The 22,956-nt window shown below is 45.2% G+C and overlaps 1 protein-coding gene across 3 annotated transcripts in view; it reads left to right on the plus strand.

Moving 5' to 3' along the window:
* Positions 1 to 22,956, plus strand: part of mroh1 (maestro heat-like repeat family member 1) — a gene marked incomplete at its 5' end in the record, with an annotated part of 32,330 nt that overhangs the window by 6,799 nt on the left and 2,575 nt on the right. For 2 of the 3 annotated variants that reach the window (XM_084471188.1, XM_084471190.1), the window contains 37 exons: positions 330 to 470; positions 875 to 967; positions 1,697 to 1,775; positions 2,623 to 2,736; positions 4,019 to 4,092; positions 4,672 to 4,794; positions 5,394 to 5,501; positions 6,014 to 6,158; positions 6,620 to 6,660; positions 7,146 to 7,287; positions 8,110 to 8,162; positions 8,282 to 8,389; positions 8,710 to 8,829; positions 9,274 to 9,396; positions 9,793 to 9,939; positions 10,486 to 10,512; positions 11,541 to 11,663; positions 12,188 to 12,267; positions 12,619 to 12,760; positions 13,138 to 13,233; positions 13,633 to 13,737; positions 14,060 to 14,195; positions 14,683 to 14,795; positions 15,107 to 15,259; positions 15,698 to 15,754; positions 15,849 to 15,946; positions 16,545 to 16,710; positions 17,228 to 17,406; positions 18,270 to 18,407; positions 18,834 to 18,948; positions 19,427 to 19,573; positions 20,117 to 20,183; positions 20,872 to 20,993; positions 21,224 to 21,373; positions 21,548 to 21,682; positions 21,955 to 22,057; positions 22,696 to 22,761. In XM_084471188.1, coding sequence (XP_084327314.1) covers positions 330 to 470; positions 875 to 967; positions 1,697 to 1,775; positions 2,623 to 2,736; positions 4,019 to 4,092; positions 4,672 to 4,794; positions 5,394 to 5,501; positions 6,014 to 6,158; positions 6,620 to 6,660; positions 7,146 to 7,287; positions 8,110 to 8,162; positions 8,282 to 8,389; positions 8,710 to 8,829; positions 9,274 to 9,396; positions 9,793 to 9,939; positions 10,486 to 10,512; positions 11,541 to 11,663; positions 12,188 to 12,267; positions 12,619 to 12,760; positions 13,138 to 13,233; positions 13,633 to 13,737; positions 14,060 to 14,195; positions 14,683 to 14,795; positions 15,107 to 15,259; positions 15,698 to 15,754; positions 15,849 to 15,946; positions 16,545 to 16,710; positions 17,228 to 17,406; positions 18,270 to 18,407; positions 18,834 to 18,948; positions 19,427 to 19,573; positions 20,117 to 20,183; positions 20,872 to 20,993; positions 21,224 to 21,373; positions 21,548 to 21,682; positions 21,955 to 22,057; positions 22,696 to 22,761 — 4,129 coding nt within the window. The remainder of the gene's footprint in view (positions 1 to 329; positions 471 to 874; positions 968 to 1,696; positions 1,776 to 2,622; positions 2,737 to 4,018; positions 4,093 to 4,671; positions 4,795 to 5,393; positions 5,502 to 6,013; positions 6,159 to 6,619; positions 6,661 to 7,145; positions 7,288 to 8,109; positions 8,163 to 8,281; positions 8,390 to 8,709; positions 8,830 to 9,273; positions 9,397 to 9,792; positions 9,940 to 10,485; positions 10,513 to 11,540; positions 11,664 to 12,187; positions 12,268 to 12,618; positions 12,761 to 13,137; positions 13,234 to 13,632; positions 13,738 to 14,059; positions 14,196 to 14,682; positions 14,796 to 15,106; positions 15,260 to 15,697; positions 15,755 to 15,848; positions 15,947 to 16,544; positions 16,711 to 17,227; positions 17,407 to 18,269; positions 18,408 to 18,833; positions 18,949 to 19,426; positions 19,574 to 20,116; positions 20,184 to 20,871; positions 20,994 to 21,223; positions 21,374 to 21,547; positions 21,683 to 21,954; positions 22,058 to 22,695; positions 22,762 to 22,956) is intronic. The other variant, XM_084471189.1, reaches the window with a different exon arrangement.

Genomic DNA, 22,956 nt, shown 5'->3' on the forward strand with positions numbered 1-22,956 from the left:
GGGACACATTTTAATGTGATTTTGAACAATGAAAAAAAAAAGTGTATTTCTGGTCTGTTGTAAGTGGTAGTCTTATATTAATATATTCTTATCTTATATTCTTATACTAACTATATTTGGGGCTCCTTATCTCATCTGCTGGCTGTGTGATGTACTGTGTACATCACACAGTGTGTATGTGTGTGTTCCTATCCTGCTGCAAAAATCATTTTCTCCTCAGGGACAAAAAAGATTTGTGAATTTGAACTTGAGCTAGTCTCGCCCCCAGCGTTGTCGGTGGTGGTGGCCGGTCTGACTGAGGTCCTCTGTTTGACCACTGTGTGTTCCAGCTCAGGCTTACGGTGGCTGAGGCTGTGGGCCCCATGAGCCACCTCATGGCCAGCGACAAACTGGAGGAGCAGATTCCCAAGCTCCTCCCGGCTCTGCTGTCCATGTACAAGAAGAACAACGAACATTTTGTCATCAGCAAGGTGAGCCACCGTGGGCTGCGTTCACCTTGCAGCCATCTCGGTTCTGAACTGTTTATCAACTGAAGAAGAGTCGTTGGGCAAACTGTCAGTTATTGGTAGTGCTGTACAATACTTTAACCTGATTGATAACTTTGATCTTTGACCGTCAATACTACATTATTATGACTATTATGAGAAGACTCAAATCTTTAAGATTGTTTGCATGTAGTTTTTATCTCACCCATACCTTTATATTAACACATTTGCACAAACCTCAATATTGTATGATACTATTGTAGGCTCAAATACTTAAATACTATATTTATTTATTTATTCAATTATGATTCTTCTTATTAAAGATTATTTCTCCTTGTGATAATGGTGTTGAAAGCACATTACAAGTCATGTTGTGGTCTTTCCTGCAGAGTCTGTGCCAGGTGATTGATGCCTCTGTCAACATGGGCAGCAGAGTGCTGGAGACACAACTGGATAGTCTACTGTCAGCCCTGCACCACCAAGTAAGAACATGTCCTCCTGTCACGCCAGCACGCACGCACGCACACATGCATGCGCACACGCACACGCACACAAAATGTATGGCGCGGTTAAACCAACACAGTCTACCATTCCCGCAGCCCAGGTATATGTTGTAAGTGATATAGTTTGTGATTCAACATTACACTCAACAGCTTTCTCGTGCTGTGAGTCTCTCGGGGAGTCACTTGTCATGTGGTTGACTCACCAGCGAGCTTGCTCAATATCACCATGATGACCATATGTCAATCGTGTGCTGGCTGGATCAGCCCTCTGTCAGCCAAGAGATGGTGGATGACTCATGGCTCTTGTGTTCTTCAATAACGATGATTTCAATCAATGGTGACGGTAAAACTTATAATGCAAAAAAAAAAATGTTAGCACCTATCAAAATAAGGTTACAAATCACTTTTCAGAAGGTTTTAAATAATTTGCAAGAATATTTCATCCTTTTTTTTCATCCCTGAAAGATGTTACAGCATGTACAGTGTGTTTTCAGAAACAAATTGATTCAACAAAATAATCTCCGGTCACAAGGAACCATAAAAAAAAGAAGAAACCATAAAATAGTACATTGTTTCACTTATCCTGAATGTCAAATCAAGCTCAAAGAGTACAAAGATATTTAGCCTGAAAGTTCAGCTGTGTTTTCTTACCAAGCCATGCCATACAGGGGCGTCAGAAGAGTCATGTGACCTGTTTTCTCCCCCCAGGTGTGCAGTCCTGTGGACTACAGCAACCCCCCCACCGTCAAGAACCACAACGAGGTGCTGCGCTGCTTCAGCCTGCTAGGTACGCAGGTGGTGTGTGTGTGGTGTATCTTATTTAGTATTTTCTGTCGGTTGGTAGTCTGCAGAACATGGTTCAATGTGTAGCATTGCTTTCATAAGTCTATTTCCATCCCCTGAACATGTGGTGGTAATATCATGTGATTTTCCTGAATTGACTGGTATGTCACCGTGTAAGAATCCACTCACTGTGATTAGCCGCTGGTCAAGGCAGGTTTAACACAGTTAGGCACGTCTTGGAACCATGACTGCTAGACTCCCACGGCCCAAGAGCGCAAATGGAACAGATACTCCTTTGTAGAGCACCACTACATACACCACTACACCACTACACTACACCACTGCATAGTTATCTTAACATCCAATACTTGAGTCTCGTGTTTTATCTATTAAAAACCTTATGTGTACGATACAATATTTAGCTTCCAGTGATTCTTTTTTGAAATACTTTCGCCTTCATTAAACTAAATCAGTGGTAGGGATGAGTGAAAGACCATTCAATATTAATACTTGCTCCTTAGTATCAGATTTTCTTCAAATATGGCATGAATCTGGCATTCAATTATATTCCAGATCTAGTTTTGCAACTTTTACAAAAGTGACACAATAAAAAGAAAGGCAAAATTAAATCACTCTTCAGATACAAACATTATGTAAAGCGGTCAAGAAGAATCACTTGAGCTATCTTTTCATTGAATAATGATGGTGTTTAACATCGCAGAAAACACAGTAATGATTCTTAAGCCGATGATGTCGTCACCTTCAAACATCCTTGCGCTTTAACGCTCTGTTCATTGTCTCATCGTCGTGGTTCTCCTCGGCCTCTTGTTATCCTCCCTTGTCTCTTGTAGCCAACGCCTTCCCGGACAAGCTGGTGCTCTCGGTTCTACAGAAGCTGGAGAACAACAACGAGAGGAATAGAATGGGTTCCCTGGCCGTCCTACGACACCTCATCAACTCCAGCAGTGAGCATACGCGCACACACACACACACACACACACACACACACACACACACACACACACACACACACACACACACACACACACACACACACACACACACACACACACACACACACACACTCTTGTTATTTCATTGAAGTTGGACACTGTGTAAGACTACACCACTCTTAATGAATCAAGTTTTACCCAGAATGCGCCGCTCCTCCGCAACATGCCAGCAGTGTGTCACAATTACACAGATATGAGTAATTGGTCATATCTGTGACCATTTGTTTTTTATTTTACCACATTTTATTTGATGACCCTCATTTAGAGTGACCCTGGAACAACAGTAGATCTTGCTTTTAATAAGAGAGAGACCTTTGACATAACAGAGAAATGGTGTTTTACTTTAAGTACTGGTCACATGCTCTGAGACACACGCACACACACTCACATTCATACACACACACCACACACACTTGCTCACATACTGGCTCACACAGATTATCCGTGTTTACTTTTCGACCTTCGCGATTACTGGCTATGAAGTTTACATATCTTTGGGAGCCAACAGCAGCGACTTTGGCCACCCAGCTTTTGACACCTGTCGTGGAAATATTAATCATAACTATAATACACAATTATAAATGTTACATTAACCTTGTTTATATAATTACTAGTCAATCTAAAAGGAACTGTTTACATTCTCCTTGGACCTTAAGATTCCACCCTTCCTCTCTCTAACTGAGAGAGGTTAAGGTAGTTCAGATTTGCATTTCCACTGGAGCCACTGAGTCTGATACTGAGGCCAGGCCAATCGACTGACTTCTTTGTTGTGTAGATTTGTTTAACTGTATTGCAGCCCTGTCTTACAGACTTGTAGACATGTCCACTTCCCCCATAGTGTATTGCAAATTAACTTGGCCTCTCCCGCCAATCCTAAATGCTCCAGAATGGTCACTTTGTTACCTTGTTACCTACCTTTGGTACCTTTGTTAACTGTATATTTCCTACCCACAATGCAAAGTTTCCCTATAAGAATCTTGTTCACCCATTGTCTCACTGAATGTATCCTTGGTAACTTTGCTGCCTGTACTTTCCCATGATCATGCTCTAATATTAAATCAAATATTTCGCTGGCCAACGTGTCCTAAAAAGAAGTTTCTCTTCATCAACACCTCTTTGTTACTTTTGTTAGTTTTTATTAGCAATATTAATAACCTTGCGATGCACATGAGCTCCTTGATGAATTAATGTACACATTTGACTTTGTGTGTGTGTGTGTGTGTGTGTCTTTCAGCTGCCATGATGGAAACCAAGAAGCTTCTCATCCTGGCCAGCATTAGACAACCAATGGCCGACCACGGCAATAAGGTTCAGTTTCACCTATTAACTAAACTAACCTTTTTTCTTACCTTTTAACATAAGAAAAGTTAATACTTCATTGAACCCAGACAGGAAATTCTTCTTTTCTCATTTTAACAGCAGTAGCAGTAAAGCTATCATAAACTAGAGGCTGTGCAGTGGCCGTCTCTCCGTGAGACAGTATTTGATTCCCACTGATAACTGTGATGAACAAGGCCTTATCAGGCCTAGTATGGTTTCATGTGTTTCAGTGCAGGATAAAGAAAAGTGGAGACGACACGGCTCAATCCAGTGACCTGCTTGGGATATCAGTAGCTGTTATCAGTTATCGCTTACAGCCAAAGTAGGCTCAACACACCAGGGGAACGTGCTCGTAGCTTCTTGGGTCATTCTTGGCATCTCTCTTTTTTCTTCCTTCTCCTCCCGTCTCCTATTAGAAGAAGCATACTCATCTCAATGTGTGTGTGTGTGTGTGTGTGTGTGTGTGTGTGTGTGTGTGTGTGTGTGTGTGTGTGTGTGTGTGTGTGTGTGTGTGTGTGTGTGTGTGTGTGTGTGTGTGTGTGTGTGTGTGCGTGCGCGCTCCCCCAGGTGAAGAGGCGGGTGGTGCAGGTCATCAGTGCCATGGCTCATCATGGCTACCTGGAGCTGGAGGGCGGGGAGCTGCTGGTCCGCTTCATCGTGCAGCACTGCGCGCTGCCGGACACGTACCAGGTGCCCACCACACACACACACACACACACACACACACACACACACACACACACACACACACACCACGTCTGTAGGAGGGACGTGTTTGTTATCGGCCTGAAACGTTGTTGGTTTTTGCTTCTATTACTGTAGACTATTATTGTGGAGCGGGAGCCGTGAAATGACCCGACCAATTTGCAAATGATTGTTGGCTTGAAACTTAAATTTCCATGGGGAATGCCTCTGGAATGCGATTGGATAGAGCTATAACCAATCAGAGCATTGAAACGTGTGACAGATCAGCGGCAGCCATCTTGGTGGTTAATGCAAATGTTTCACTGCTCCTATGGGAGCGCTCCTCAGCCATCGTATCAGGGCGGGGCAAGAGGCATGTGCCAGAGCAATAAAACACGAGCGTGCAGATTTGTCTGGTTCCCAGGCTAATGCAGAGCTAGTCTGTTTTGATGTCATCTTTATAAGAGCAGTATAAAATACATTTTGAACATATACAAATATAATATACAAATTCGTTTTTATAACTTTTTCTTTGTGTGTGCGTCTGTGTGTGTGTGTGTGTGGGCCTTTGCGTACATGTGCGTGTGTTTGTTGGTGTGTGTTAGCGTGGCCCAAAGCCCTCTGATCCAGAAGAGGTGTCCAACGAGGCCTTGAGGAGCATGTGTGACGACACCCTCCACCTGCTGACCACCACAGTCAGCCGACTGGCCGACGTACGTACCCCCCCTTTCTGAGCACCACGGTCAGCCGACTGGCTGACGTACGTACCCCCCCCCCCCCCCCTTCTGACCACCACGGTTAGTTGACTGGCTGACGTACGTACCCCCCCTTCTGGGCACCACGCTCAGCCAACGTACTTACCCCCGTGGCCCTCTGTATACCCATCATACTCCCTACAGGGGCCCAGTCAATACCGGCTACTTATACTATATACTTAAGTACTACTTCTACTTCTACGTTTTGAAACTGTAACTGCCCTACTTTTCCCTTTTTAAGATGTTTTAAGACACGGCAACACTGTAAAAACACTACAAGTCATATTGTTTGTTTTGTTCGAACATCTTTTATATCTTTATTTGCATTTGAGGACATGTAGATGGTAGTGAGGAGTTCTGCGACCTGAGGCTTCGGTGTCACTGGAGATTAATGGGTTTTGAAAGACGACACTTGGCAGGAAGTCAGGTTTTACCTGTAGTGTTTCACATGAGGTTTCCTCTGTCCGCAGGTGCTGTGGCCCATGCTGCTGTACTACCTGACTCCGCCTCAGTTCAGCAACGCCACCACTCCTCTGTGTCGGAGTCTCATCGTACTGGGCAGCAAGAAGAGGAGCAACAAGGAGGCCACCTTCAATATAGACTTCACACAGCAAGGTGCTTTTTGCACATGACCGATAGAAATACATTTAGGATGTCACAAATATTTTCACCATAGTTTGTAAATTAAACTGTGCTCATGTAACGGTAGGATTGGCTATTGAAGATCTTGATCCATCCAGCGGTTGTGTTTTCACTGTAGATTGATGGCTGTATTCTATTAGGTAGTCAGAGCTTTGTTCTTCTCTTGGTACTGAGATCAGTGTAACATTTACAGTATTTAACCATTAGATGGCGCCAGTCCCTTTTTTAAATCATTCATATCAACACGTTCACGCAACTCGTATATGTATCAAAAAAAGACACCATTGTTTCCTCATTGTATAAAAAAAGGTACAGTATATGAGTGTATGAAGCCATCTATTTGGTGATCTGTCTTAAGTCATCATTGTGCTAAATTGAAGAAGTGACATATTTCTGTTTGAAGGTGAATTTCTGTTGTCCTTTTTATCCCCCAGCTAACTTACCGTCGCCCCAGACTCTGATGATCAGGCTGTGGGTGAGTCTGCACTATCCATCCTGCTGTTGAATTCCAGTTTCAGACACAGTTTGGTGGCATCCTACCAACTTAAGTGTATTGTTTTGTAGACTTTTAAAAATGATGGTGGAGGGATTGGAGGGATTGAGGCACTGGTGGGACCAGCAAGGTGGAATGAGCTTTTTCAGCGCTAGAAATGCAACTCTAAAACTCTGCATTTTGCCATGAATCCTTAGTCCAACAACCTCTTTAGAAATAAACTCCCAAGAATGAGCCAATAACGAACCGGACACTGTTCTGCATCACTTTGATGCAGAACAGTGTCTGGTCTCCCTCCCAAGGCAATTTAAACTTTGATGCACACCAGACACTGTTTTGCATAAAAGGTAAAACACCCCTTGGGTCTCAACTGAATGCACTGATCCAGCCAGTATTTTAGGAAAACTTCTAACTGTGTGTGTGTGTGTGTGTGTGTGTGTGTGTGTGTGTGTGCGATCTTGCTCCAGGTGAATGCGGCGTTCCCGTATGCCAGCCGGGGCCACGGTGCTCCGTCCCTCTCCCTGCTCAACGTGCTCAGCCTCAACATCCACCCAGAAGTGGACGTTCTGTGGGAGAAGGAGATCCCGCCGCTGGTGGCGCTCCTAGAGGGTAAAGGCTTGACCATTTGGGAAAATAATCAAATTGCGATTATTTCGACCAATATTGTGATTGCGATTTGACAGAACATAAGGAACTTTAAAAAGAAAAATTAAATGCTAAATCGCAATTGCAATATTTGTTGAAATAATCAAATTGCGATTATTTCGACCAATATTGTGATTGCTATTTAGCATTAAATTTTTATTTTTAAAGTTCTTTTTAGTTATTTTTAAAGTGTCAATCATTCTATAGTATGACCAACACACCATTGGAAGCAGGCAACATATAAACTGCTCTTTCCTTTAGGCCAGGCCTATGTGTTGATGGATGAGATGGATTGATGCATGAATTTATATTATAACATCTTTATTTAACTATTGCAATTTGCAAATCGCGTTCTATTACATCGCAATGTCGGTTTGAAATAGATTAATCGCTCAGCCCTCGTAAGGACACCTGGATTACAGCATCAGCCCGGAGTCTAGAGAGGATGAGATGATCACATAAGAGCATTTCTCTTTATTATGGGGGTTGTGCAATTATTTTTCCATTTTTTATTGTGGAAATCAATAAAAAACTTGGTAACACTTTACAATAACCTTAATACTTAACATTGGTTAATGCAGTAATAAGCTTTAACTATTGTTTCTAGTCATCATTTAGTAATGTTGTTCATGTTTGCTAATGGTGTTCATGTTAATTAAGGTATTCATTTTAACTTTAATGGGGTTCACTAACCCTAACTCTAAACCTTAGCCTATGCTAATACTTTATAATATGGCTTTCTACTTCATTCACTATCACTGCATCTGTTGTGTTTTTTCACCCCAGAATCGACTGTGGATAGTCTGGACAAGAAACCATTTGAAGAGAAACTGCTAAAGGTAAGGTTTACTGTGTTCATCTAACAATCATTAGACTGTATTAGATTGAATGAATCGCCTCACTTGTGCGTGTTCAAACGGTTATTGGATGTCGCCCCTCCTGATATGTTTGGCTCCAGCTGCTCTCCAAAACCCTGGTGACGATGGACGACAGCAAGTGGGTGTGTCACCTGGTTACCGAGGCAACGCGCTACCTCTCCACCTATAACAATGCTTTAGAGGAAAAGGTGCGTCAGTGGACTTGCATTGTTTACCTCACCCATGCCAACCATACCTAACCTCAGCATCTCTTATTTGTTTAGCAACATCCATTTATCTGGGTGATGTAACCCATTGTACACATCTATGAATGAAAAAGATCTTTATTTGGAGTCGCAGGCAATAAAAAGAAACAACAGAACAAGGGGTGTCTTCTTTTTCAAATTAAAAATACAGCAGGGATTATATCGCGTCACATCATCATGTCATGTATAGTCATGCAATGTAAACAAGGCCAAGTATCAGTGGAACAATAACGCCTAAACATTATCTTTTCCTTTATCTCCAGAGCTTCCTCTACCGCTGTATCGGCGTGATTCTGCAGGAGTGCCACAACAAGGAGGTGGTGAAGAAACAGCTGCAGGAGATCCTGCTCACAGCCCGGCACAGCGACGCCATCGAGAGAGAGGTCCATCCAATACCACTGACCTATAAGACTGACCTACGTGACTGGTTGTATATCACTGACCTATATGACTGAGATATACGTGACTGGTTTCAGTTCACTGACCTGTGCGTGACCCTGCGTCTCTCAAGGCCAAAGTATGCAGAAAATTTATGTTTTTGAGTGATCGCAGTCAAAATAGACCTCAGTCCTACACGAAGCGAGCAAAAATACACAGCCGGATGTACGTTCGTACACCGTGTACTTTAGTCCATCATTTTTATGAATTTATTTCGGCGACGGGTTAAAAAATTTACATTTTGCAGGCCTTTTTCATCCTCAGTTAACAAATGATGTTAGCCACGTTAACTTGTACATCTTAGCTGTTGCATAATGGTGTCAGGGGCCTGTGTGACCCTGTGAGACCGTAATGGCCGTGTGACTCTGAGTCTCCCCTGGTTGTGGCAGGGCGTGGCCATGAGCGTGGGCCTGTGTGCCCACAGCCACCTGGAGGGAACGCTGGCCAAGCTGGAGGAGTTTGGCAAGTCGGACGCCTTCAAGAAGTCCCCCAGCATCTTCAACCTGCTCAAGGTAAGGAACGGCATCCGGCGGTGAATCCTGGCTCACGTGTGTGACTGAAGCCCTTATACGCACACTTGTTTTGGGGTGTGTATATGTACACATGCATAGACATACTTTCACAAGAAAGTATGTCTGTAAATACAGTTTACATTTATTTTTTTCTATATCTTGTGTACAGCAATTGAACATTGTCTACATCTCTCAAATCTGAATATGAAAGTACTCAAATACACAATATCCTTCCATAAACACAATATCAGTCTAGAGTGAAGTAACCTGCTGGCATCCTTATCCTTTCTCCTGTGGTTTCTTCACCCTTCTTCTCTCCATCCCTCTCTCCCTCTCTACCCCTCTCTCCCTCTCTACCCCTCCCTCCCTCTCCCCCCCCCCCCCCCCCTCCTCCAGGACCGTAGTGACCTGGAGGCGGACAAGGTAAAGAGCACGCTGATCCTGTGCTACGGGCAGGTGGCCCTCAACGCACCGCCGGAGCAGATCCTCAAGCGCATCGACCAGGACATCCTGCGCCTCATCAGCAAACACTTCAACACCAAGGTAACGGCGCCGCAGGTCAGAGGTCACCTGGCTGCACTGGGCGGAGGCGCTGCGTTGCACTCTCTCTCTAACTCCTCTCTCTCTTCTGTTTTGGCTCAAAAAAAGTAAATGCCTCCATGGGATTTCACAAAAGACAACACGACCAGTACTTTTTGATTCCATTCAACATTTGACCCAGTGATGTCACACAATATTTCGATTTGACAATTTACAAAGAATTGTGGCTGTAAAATCATGCAAATGTTGCTTACTCACTGAGTGGTTATTTAGATATTCCTCAAATTATTGTAAACTTACTATGCTAATGGACATATTTTCATAAAATATGAAAGAAAAACCCATTTCTCATAAATGATTATCACTTATATTCATATTCATTTTAAATATAAAAACATCAAAACTACAACTGAACAAGAAGGTATTGACAACGCAGCTCAATGAATGAGCCATCTCTTAATTCAGACCATGCTCCTTCTTGGTGGCTGACTACTTGGAGACTGAAGGGGCCACATGATGTAAAATGACCATGATGTTACCTCCATACAGGTTCTTGGGATTAAAGTAGAGAACAAGGTACTGTTACCAGGGGGATCCCACTGACCTCTCTCCCTCTCTTCTCCCTCACTCGTGTGAAATATTTGTCTTTCTCAGAGTTAATTGCGTGTGTTATTTCCCTTGCTTCTTCACTGTTTCGCTCTTATTCGCTGTCTGGCTCTATTGAATGTCGTTTACCCCATATTTCAAAATTAAACTGGAGATTTGCTCGCTTAAACGTATTATAAAAGTCTTCATACTTGGGGGAAATACGGCTTCAATTAAATTACTCAACTTTCTCCTCATTTTAATATCTCTAACTGCAGCACCCTTGGGCAATTTTCTTTTATTTTCTTGCTTTGGTGGCGCATATTTAAAGCGTTTGAACATATTTCAGCAGATCTCTACAGACTCCCATTCATAAGTTTGCTTCTGATCAGTCTGGTTTTACGTATATTGTTTACATGTTGGTTCACTAATGTTAACCTGGGATGCTGTTTCTGTCTAAGAATGCAATGATAATCAAAAGTGTGAGCCAACATTGATGTGAATGATGATAATCAACAGGATTGTTCTAAACCAACCGCCCTTGATGTGACTTGCTGTGACTTAATCCTAACCGCCTGTAGTCTAGAAGTCTGCCCGTGTCAGACTCTTTTTGCCACCTCTTTCATGACAGCCAGGAGGTGTGTTTCAACTTTGGCCTGAGCTACTTTCCACACTGCACAACTCTGATTTGAGCCTCTTCCTCCATCCATAGGAATGGACAATCAATCGACACACTGACCAATAGATTTGTTTTGATTGATTATCTGTCTAGTATTGTTGTGGTTTTTGATGCTTTGATGGTGTTGCTTCATAGTTCTGCACACTTGAATTGGGCTGTAGTGTGCCTGGTTCGTCTCTCTGGTTAAACTTCTTTGCATCACTAAAAAACAAATCAGTTTTCTCTGCTTTTATTAACACTATCTTAAGATGAAAAAAGTTCCTTGTTCAATATTTTTTGGTTTGCGTGTGTGTTTGGACGTGTGTGTTTGTGTGTGTGTGTGTGTGTGTTTGTGATTCAGGACCTGACCATGAAGCTGAGTTTGATCCAGAGTGTTGGACTGATAGCCAGAGCCATCAGTGAGTGTGTGAAGAGGCAAGGCTACGTCTTCACCCGCAAACAGGACCTCATTTCAGTCATGATGGTTAGTAGCCAGACAAAAAACTGATTACTTCTCCCTTCCTCTTCTATTCCCCTCAAAACCACCAATTGATTTGCAGTGGATGTTTCTTATTTCCTGAAATGTGTGCTGTGTATGCCACAGTGATCGGACAAGTTATTCTGTTTTGACCTGAAACCATAACTGGACTGGGCCAGAGTTGGTCTATCCTTGTTGTTTGATTTTAGTGCTTGGTTACACTTAAAAGTTGGTCTCTATTGCATTGAAACGGATGCCTTTTAAGTTGATCTACATTCAAATCTTGCTTCATCTGTACAACTCTGCTAAACTGAGTTTAGCCAAATTTAGAAGGCACCATATAGTTTACTGTAGTGACCAGACATGTCTGTATTGCTAAATTGACGTTGATTTTACATTCAACGTTGCATATGTAGCTGGTCTAGTTTGCAGCCCCCTACTGCTGTGTCGTGCCATGCATGGGACAGGTGCGGCTCTGGTGCATGTGTCCACAGGACTGACTCCTACCTGTGTCTGTACTCTGTGATCAGGACTTTATCAAGGCAGAGCCAGCCGACGCCATGAAGACTCCAGTACGCCATCTTGTGATGTCTACCTGCGCCAACCTCATGTATCCATGGCCTGTTCCAGCAATGGACCCTGAGATTGTTTTAATTTAGGTGTGGTATATGTTGTCGCTAGAATTATAACTTCTCCTAAAGAAAAGCCAAAGTCAGTAGGACACCCATCAAGGGGTCGGCTTAGCTCAGGAGGTAGAGCGGGTTGACCTGTAACTGAAAGCTTGCTAGTCCGACCCCCGGCTCCTCCTAGCTGAGTGTCGAGGTGTCCCTGAGCAAGGCACCTGATCTGACGTATCATGGATGTATTCATACCGTACGTACTGATCGATAAAGCATTATAAAAGAGCAGGATCAGCTCTAGAAATCCCCTGCCACGTTGAGCCCCCTTGACACCACTCCAGACCCCTGGACCCCCCACTGACTGAGACGGAGGGCTTTGACCTGCTGAAGGTGTGTGTGGGCAGTGCCTTCGCCTTGCCCCCAGTCACACACACCCCCGAGAAGACCAAGGATGAGGAGGTCCTGGACCCCCAGCAGAGAGAGGTGAGGGGGGTCTATGTTTTACCTTTATGAACTCTTTATGAACTTTATGAACTGGTTAACTACTTGATGATCTAGCCACCATGCTACAGCTTAAACATGCTAAGCATGCTAATCCTCTACTGGTTTTTACTGACTTTATGAATGAAAAAGTGACATTTGATGTTCCTCTCTGAGCTGTAGATCCTGGTGTTGTTAAAAAGTCGAGTGCCTTAGTTTATTTTTAGTTGTCAGTGTGGACTGATCTTGTCACTGTTATTTAAGCGGTGGTAAGTTCCTGGTGAATGCTTACATGGTGGTACTTGGAGATGCATCAGATTGAAAATCCCATTGTAATTGTCGAACCAATATGTTGTAACTGGCGTGTGATTTCTGTTCAGGCATTATACAGGGACACCATGGCCAGCCTGCAGGAGCTGCTGAAGAGTGTCCTGGTGACTGAGCCCTCACCTGACAGCCTACAGAGTGTCTTCAAGGTGGGACCGATGTTTGAGTGGCGAAGAGATATGTATTTAGATTGTGTAAAAAAAAAAGTGTGCTGTTGTCTTTTGTGTGGTTTAACATTTAGGTGCGGGTTTTACAGGTCATCCATTGTTTTTTTAATTAATGTGGCTTAAAACAAACAATACACTACCATTCATTTGTCCCCATTCAGATTATATTGAGGTTTCTGACTTAATTTGTGTACAAATGTTGTCTTTATTTTCTTAATCTAGGTTCTAGTGTTGCGGAAGCAAAGAATCCTGATATTTACATGAATCCTGCTACCTATAACCTCTGAGTGTGATAAAGATAAAGAAACTGATAAAGAATGTGTAAAGAAACGATAACCTTCCGTTTGTATGACTAATGTTGATTGTGATTGTGTTTGGCAGCACATTGAGTCCTGGCTGAGCTCAGCCCAAGACCACGAGAGAGAGAGAGCCGTCTGCACCACCGCGCAAATACTGGACTTCTACCTGGAGAAACTTACTGTGAAGGTGAGCACACACACACAGGCATGCATTGAATTTACAATATCACTGTAGCAAAATCCATATTTTGTTACACCTAGTTCAGTGGGTTCAGCTTGAAACAACCAACAACTGGCATTCATTTGATCAAAGTTTTGTATTTCATTACTCCAGTTAATTATTTCAATAAACTTGCCTATGTCCCTAGCGGTCAGTAACTGACCTTACTGATGACCAGGCCTTCATTTCATAAAAGCTACAGATTGAAATCCGGTCTCTCATACAGACAGAATATCTCTTATTATAGCTTCATTTCAAACTAATCTGTGTGTGTGCGGTCCGATGCCAGAACATGGTGTCCTTCCACAACCTGGGCGCCCTGCTGGGCCGGCTGGCCCCCCGCTGCTCTGACCCCCACCACGCCGTGCGCATCGCCGCCATCAGCGCCGTGCATACACTGCTCAACATCCAGCTGCGATACGAAGGTACGAACACTTGCTGTCCAGTTCACGGCCCTCCTGCCGGCTTGAGGTCTGATCGGTAACCGCCCTGCTAATTTAGAGACGACAAATGTGTGACGTTATTTAAAGTGGTTATTAAAGAGTTATTTAGGAAAGAAGGTTATTGGGAATTCACAATACTTGACACCCAATGTGCTGATTTTGTCAATATTGCTAGGGAATAATCAACAACGGATTCAATGTTTTCGTCTTATTCATTCCCTTCCGTTTGTAGTAGCAAAATGTGTCGTATATCTATCGATTTATACATTTTCTACAAAATAACTGCTTCTTCGACATTGAAACCGTAGTCTACATTATGTTTTGACTGTTTCCTTGAGTAGAGGAGAGTTAATCGAGTAAATTACCTCAACTCTAATGGGTTTAACCCACTCGATGTACACAATGTATATGTATAGGCTCAACCCACACCATGCATGTTTAAACAGTTCACTTTGTTTCCTCCACCCAGGCTTTGCCCACGATTACCGGGACGAGTCAGTGGAGAGTCTGCTGCTCATGAGATGCGTTCTTGAGAACCCGGACAACACTGTCCTGTACAAGACCTGCTCTGATCTCACCAAGGTCAGACCCAGTAACCAATAAACAAAGGAATACAGGGTAGAATTAGAATCCAGAAAACCCTCACTTTCTCACGTACTGTCTGTCATGGCAGCCAATCACATCACTCCTATAACCCAAAAGTGACTTCATGGCCATCTCACGTACTGTCAAGAAAGACTGAAAAGCCTAAACATTAACGAGGAAGGGACAAATCGGTACCCACATATGTTTATGGTGATGATGAGACTGGGACATTGCGTCACCGAGGATAAGCTACATGAAGCGCTGTGCTTTATGTGTGTGTGTGACGGCTGTGTTTGTGGGGGGCCCAGGTGATGAGCAAGCGGCTCCCGCAGCAGCAGCTGTCCACCCTGGTGTTCATGCTGTTCGAGGGCCTGGTGGACAGCCAGACCAACTGCTGCAGGGCCTCCTCCGTCATCCTCAACACGCTGCTGAAGAACAGGGGGGCCGGCCTCCAGGACCTGGTACAGCGTGCGCACACACACACACACACACACACACACACACACACACACACACACACACACACACACACACACACACACACACACACACACACACACACACACACACACACACACACACACACACACACACACACACACACACACACACACACACACACACACACACACACACACACACACACACACACACACACACACACACTCACACACACATTCATTCAGGCACACTTTTGGGATGATCAGCCAATCTTTGTCCTGGCCCTATGTGTTTTAAACTATCGTCTTTAAAGAAGGGAAAAGTCATGTTAAGTCAATTTAGCATGTAAATAAATACAACCTGTTAGACACCATGCCTCACACGTGTGTGTGTGTGTGTGTGTGTGTGTGTGTGTGTGTGTGTGTGTGTGTGTGTGTGTGTATGTGTGTGTCCACCAGGTTCCAGAGATGCTGGAGGTGCTCCACCTGCGACTGCAGAGCATCACAGAGGAGCAGGTGAGCACACACCTTAGCATTCAAATGAGCACTGAGTTGTTTGTTGTTGATGAATAGTTTTTTTGAATGAATGGAATGGACCCATGCTCTTCAGGTGAGAGTGGCGGTGGGACAGACTGTTCTGATCCTAGCCACTCAGCATCTGCAGGCGGTCTTCAACACCCTCGTCATCCAGCCTTTACCTTATGACAGGTAACAACATTATACTACTATGCTTCTATAGATCAGTGCCATAGGCTTAGCATTCAGGTAGTTTCTGCAGAGGGAACTATTCATATTGTTCCGTTTCACTTTACTTCACTGAGTCTTGAGTCTCTTGCGGAAGCTGGTGAGCGACTCTGCAGTCCTGACTTTGACAGGGAGCTAGTTCCACCAATGCGGTGCCAAAACAAGGAAGAGTTGTGACCTTGCTTGCTCTTGGCGATGGCAGTACCAGGTGTCATTGGTTTAATAAGGTTAAATTTCACAATATCAATGGACAAAGAATGATGTCATCTTTTATGACCGAAAGTGGTTTGTTGGAGTGAGTTCATTTGATGCGCAGCAACACGGGCAGTCCGGCACCTTCCATTGACGTCATTATTACCACAGTGTTTCCCCAGCCGATGCCAAAGCCGACCGAATGCTCACCAAGCAGGACGTTCACTAAACCGGATCCTCAAACGTGGAGCTGAGGAGCCGTGACGGAATACAAGTGACCGTTTTTCCGTTAGCAAGGCGCAGTTGAATGACTCTGGCACCCGTGTCTTCCCGTCTTCCCGTCTTCCCGTCTTACTTGTCCTCCGTCCAGCTGGAACAGCGAGATGTGGATGGCGCTGGGATCGGACCCCATCATCGCAGGCCAGATCATGGAGATGGCCATGGAGAAGCTGGTCGTCATGGCGCCCTACATCGACCGGAAGGATCCCATGATGAGAGGAGGGCTAGCCAAGGTGGCCACCGGCCAGCCGCTAGCTGTAAGTCGCTCCCCTCACCTTTTTGGTCTGTCCTTATCTGACCTTGGTCTGTGTGCTTTGTTGTTTTCTGTGTTCAATTTCAATGGTTCACGTGTAAAAAAAATCGGGTCCAGCTGTTGTTTCTCTAAAGATAACTTGGTAGACTCCACCACTCTTTCTTCCCATAATCTTGCGCCGTGTTTTGTCGCCAGGCCAAGTGTCTCTCATTGCATATACACACAAAAATGAACATAGGATATATACCTAATGTAACTATAAAGCGGCTGGGATATTGCAAATTAAACAGCATCAAATATTGCAATGTTCATTGCAATATTTTTTTTAATGGTTTAATATTTTAACACAAGTACTTCAGAACAGTGCAAGTTAAAGCGACCTAGCTATTCGACCGGGGGCCAACACATAATGAAGAATCCATCCCGCCGCGGAACCCCCCATGTGTGGTTGTCACGGTGATGGTGACGTTGTGTGCTTTGTGTCCCGCCCCCCCCCCCCCCCCCCCCCCTCACTCCCCCAGATGACGTGCGGTCTGAAGGAGCTGCTGCTGAACGGCCAGAGCCAGGAGCCGGCAGTGGCCATGTTCCCGCGGCTCTTCTCCTGCGTGACGGTGCGCCTGGGGGCCAGCGTGGGCGTCGTGGCCCCCCGCGACAACAACAACTACAGCAAGAACGCCCGCAACCAGTTCCACGTGGCCGGGTGGGTCCGGTCACCAGAGAGAGAGAGAGCGCACTGTATTACTGTAGCATTGTGTCTAGCGCTTGTCACTCAACGCGTGAGCTGTTGTGTGTGTGTGTGTGTGTGTGTGTGTGTGTGTGTGTGTGTGTGTGTGCGTGTGTGTGTGTGTGTGCTTCACATTCACCCATTCACCCATCCAATGCTGACATGTTGACCCGACCATGAACTCAACTCGTGACATCGTCATAAAACTAAAACCTCAATCCAAACTTAAAAGCGTGAACATTAATGAGGGAGGGACAAATTGGCACACACACACGTATGTTTGTGTCAATGATGAGACCGGGACGTTGAGTCCATACACCAAACCAGGTATCAACCATGCACGGTGACAGCCAGCTCCTCTGGAGCAGTTACGGGTTAGGTGTTTTTGTAGGATGAATACTGATTTATACATATGCCCATCAGGACAGACCTGCCCCCCTGTGTGTGCGCAGCACTTCTCCAGTTTGGCGAGCGGGGTGATTTTAGAGGTGATTAGTGTGCAATCAGGGGTGAGATTGCTGAGTGAGAAGGAAAAACCGGAGCAGGACAGTGCAGTCACCCGACCCGTCCCGTCTCATGTGTACTCTGTATTCATCAGTACTCTGGCACACAGCATCCTTTGTGAGACGGAAGTTGTTTCCCACATTAATCCCTTAACCTGAAAATCGGGTCACGGTTGAAAAGGTTTTAATCTAATCTATTTACATTTTTTCTAGTTTACATTTTATTTGGGTGGGTGCATCAAGGTAACGTGTGTGCGTGTGTGTGTGTGCGTGTGTGCGTGCGTGCGTGTGCGTGTGCGTGTGCGTGTGTGTGTGTGTGTGTGCGTGTGCTTGCAGGGCGGCGGTGGAGGCGCTACGTATCCTGCTGGCCCGGGCCCTGCTGGACGACGTGGGGAAGCGACTGGACCAGGACAACGCCTGGGAGGCCATGAAGGAACCCAACACACACACGGCGGGGATCACAATGCTGGCTAGGTACACACACACACACACACACACACACACACACACACACACACACACACACACACACACACACACACACACACACACACACACACACACACACAGTGGGGATCACACTGCTGGCTAGGAACGCACACTGACACACAAGGCAGAGATCACACTGCTGGCAAGGTACATACACACACACACCTGGTGTCACACTGTTGGATAGATACACACACACACACACACACACACACACACACACACACACACACACACACTTTTATAGCCAACAACCGATAAACCGATAAATTCTCAACATAAACATAAAACTAAACATAAAACCAGCACTGTGATACCACCGTGTGCAGTGCGTAGTGGTTTGGTGAAGGGCAGCGCCGTGGCGCAGTGTGTTTAACATCTGCGTGGTGCTGTGATGGCCTCCTACTCCAGGGCGATGGCCAAGCACGCAGGGCCTCGGCTGCCCTCCATCGTGGAGTGCCTCTGTCCCAGTCTCAACAACATCTACGAGTGCCAGCGCATCACCGTCACCGCCTTCTTCTCTGAGGTGACGCACGCACACACGCACGCACGCACGCACGCACGCACGCACACGCATACACACACTTACACACTCCACTCCAATCCAATAATTTTTTGAATTGCCCATACACTCGTTAAGCCTTTGGGTAATATGATATTAATAGAGTGAGAGTTGGACGGTTTTTGTCCATCTCTTTTCTACATGTTCAGACGTTATGATGGCAATGTGACAAGAGTAAAAAGCAATCGGATATTGACTATAAAGTCACGTTCATTGACTATAAAGTCACGTACATTTTTAAACAAAGTGCATTGTATGTCCCAGTGTAATCTGTTATTATTATTATAATTATTATTATTATATGGTCCAGGTTGGTGATTTCGATCCAGGTTCTGTGTGTGTATTTATAAGTGTGTGTGTGTGTGTGTGTGTGTGCGTGTGCGTGTGCGTGTGCGTGTGCGTGTGCTCCTGCATGTGTGTGTGTGTGTGTGTTTGTGTGCAGCTCCTGAACCACCACGTGGTGACTGAGCTGATGCTGATGGACGTGCTGATGAACAACATGATGGAGAGGATCTCTGACCCCTGCTGCACCGTCCGCATGCTGGCCGTCCGCGGGCTGGGCAACATCGCCACAGGCTCGCCTGAAAAGGTACTCACACCAGCCGGCACCAACAGGCCTGTTAGTGAGCCCAGGCAGGAGAGACTAGCATGTCGTTCCACTAACGGCCTTTAGGTGGTTTATGTTAGAGACTAACCTGTAGTACCACTTACAGCCTGTAGGTGGTTCACAGTGGAGACTAACATGTAGTACCACTCACAGCCTTTAGGTGGCTTATGGTGGAGACTAGCATGTAGCTCCTCTAACTTCCTACCATGTACAACATTTAAACCAATACAGAAAGCAGATTAGAGAAACACAAAATGTAACAGTATAAGCAAACCACAGATTAAAAAGCAGTTCCGGGCACTATCAATTACATGCCTGAAGCCTACAAAAATGTGTGTTTTATGAGATATTTACAATGCTTTGGCTTACCATGCCTTTAGTAAAAAGGTATCCCGTGGTCTTGTTTAGTTTATGGGTAGCGAGCAAAAGTCTTATGAAAACAAGCAAAGTGAATGCAGTTGTGGAAAAGGATTCTATACTAACCATCCCTCCTTCTCCCCTTGCTCTCTCTACTCTCCACACCAGGTTAATAAATATGCCAAAGAGCTGTTGGCAGCCATGAGTTCAGGGATGGAAGAGAAGGAAGACCCAGGTAAGCTACTGCTCCAAGTGTTGACCTGCTCTTCAAGTCAGGCCCTTTGTATTTGTGTATCAATCATTACAGTTAAGTTCCAAAGTGCTTCACAGGCCAAACTATATGAAGCCCTAATCCTGAACCAAAAAACCGCAAAACTCCTCAATCATCAAATAAGAAGGCTTTAGAAGGTTAGGAGTGCAATGGGTTTCCTAATTGGCAGACATAGTGGCAGCATAACAAGCAGTTGAAGTAAATTAAGTCGTTAGAAGATGGAGAACATCTTTCATCCATTCAGTGGAATGCTACCATTGGCTCCCTGGCTTTCAAAGGTTTTCTTATAGGGCAGCAATGGGTCAGGAGGTAGAGCGGGTTGTCTGCCATCGGAAAGTTGCAGATTGTCTGTCAATCAGAAGGTTGCCGGTTCAACCCCCCGGCTCCTCCTAGCTAAGTTTCTGGTTGTCACTGAGCAAGACGCCGAACCCTAACTGCTCCCGACGAGCTGGCTGTCGCCTCGCACGGGGGACACCACGTCAGTGTGTGAATGTGTGTATGAATGTCTGTATGACTGGGTGAATATGAGGCACTCATTGTAAAGCACCTTGAACATCCACTGGTCTGAAAAGCACTCCTCCATTCACCGTTTGCATTGTCCTGTCATGACCGTCTCCCTCCCCTGTTAACTGCACCTCCGTCCTCCCTCCAGGTAAACGGATCACACTGGAGGCCATGTCAGGCCTCTCTAAGGTCCTGCTCCATCTGGACAAGAAGAACGTCCATCTGCTGGTGGTCTACATCTTCATGAAGATCAAGCCGTTCCTGGAGAGCGTAAGTTTCCGTCCTGAACTTATTTGACGTATTAGAGAGAAGTCAAGTAATAATTGTTCCTGGTTTGTACCATCGCGGACACAAGCACATACATAAGGAATCGCTAGACCACAAAGTCATGGGATAATCCCCTCATAACCTATCCTCCCTCATAACCTCTCCACCCATCATTACCCCTCCACCACTATAACCTCTCCACCCCCATAACACCACCTCCCCACCTCTTGCAGGAGAACGATGATATCCGCTGTGCTTCCATCCTGCTGCTGGGCAACCTGTCCCAGTTCGGCTCGGGGGAGGCCGTGTTCAAAGACCAGATCCACAACGTCCTGGTCAGCCTGCTGCTGCATCTGGTGGACCCCAACCCACACGTTGTCAAGGTAACCAATAGACACAGTCCCATCTACGCCCTACTCCCAAAGATCACTTTCCTACCCCCTTTCTCACGTAACCATTCAAGGCCAAGGAAGAAATCGACAGATTATAGATTGATTACATCAAAGTAGGTATTTGTGTATAAAGATGTATTTTACAATGCGTGTGTGTTCATTCAGGCATGCAAACATGCGATGCGTGAGTGTGCTCCGGTGGTGGGCTCAGAGCAGATCACAGTGATGTTCCAGAACCACCTGCACCCGGACAAGAGCCTCCACTACGGAGAGTTCATCAATGACCTCACCAAGTACCTGGTGAGAGACGCACGCGCACACAACACATGCACCCGATGCACCGTCTACTTTCTGGAAATCTTGCATTTAGATTTTCAGCCAAATATGGAATTCGGAATACTGATGATGGCTGATTGTAGTCCCAAGTGACTTGCTGTACAAAGTTTTGCTTCTGATATAATTTGGCAGACAACTACCAGAAGTGATGGATTACCTGTGGTTTGATTCGGTAGGTGTGCACTCCAAAGTGTGATTAATCCCTTTCTCATTGTTTTGCATTTTATAATCCTCAGATTCAGGATTTCCCCGGAATGCTGAACTTCTACCACATCTCAGTCATGCAGTTCTTCAAGAGCCACTGGGCGGAGGTGCGAGCGGGCGCGGCCATGTTCATAGGTATGTTGCTGCTCCCTGCTGGGGTCCTAGCCGGGGTCCAGCGGTACCTGTTGGGGGAGACGGCACAGAGCCCGGGCCGGAAGCCAGGAGCTGCGAAGGGGGCGGGTGCAAGGCCTTGTTTCCTGTTTGCGTTGTGGAACTATCCTACCGAAGAGCGCTCATTTTCACAAGTGCAACAAATTTGTGTGCCAGCGAGATGGTTTTCCTTGCTTTAATATTTTATTATATTTAAAATGTTTGTCTGTCAAATGTTTGTCCTTTTAATGTTTCTTCAATGTGATTCATTCCTTTGTAAATCACTATGAATGCCCTTGCAGTGTTTCCCCTAGATTTTTTTGTAGCAGTGGTGTTGTGAGTTGGTAATGCTAGGGGGGTCCGGGGGCATGCCCCACCGGAAGAAAATTTTGAAAAATAACCCTTTAAATGGTTACTTCTGGTGAGATTTTGGCGCTGACAATCCAGCAGCGGCGCACTGCCGCTGCTGGATGCATATAGGAGGAACACTGCCATTGTGTTTGAAGGGTGCTGTATAGATAAACTTGCGTTGCTTAATGTACATAAAGCTTTGAAATATCGTAACATATTGTAGACTGAAGTGTGTGTGTGTGTGTGTGTGTGTGTGTGTGTGTGTTCATCAGGGTTCCTGTTGGGGAACCTTACAGAAGACCTTTTCTCACACATCAACATGGGCACTGTCACCAAAGGTGGGTGTGTAGGTGTCTGTATAGGTGTGTATAACCAGTTGTGTAGTATAACTGTGCGTAGGTGCATATAACTGAGTGCATAAATGTGAGTGTAGGTGTGTATTACTGTGTGTGTGTGTGTGTGTGTAGGTGGGTATAACTGTGTATATGATGTGGGTGTCGGTGTAGGTGTATGTAACGTGTGTGTACATCGTG

The sequence above is a fragment of the Micromesistius poutassou genome (genome assembly GCF_964030765.1).
Source record: "Micromesistius poutassou genome assembly, chromosome: 8".
Classification (NCBI taxonomy): Eukaryota; Metazoa; Chordata; class Actinopteri; order Gadiformes; family Gadidae; genus Micromesistius; species Micromesistius poutassou.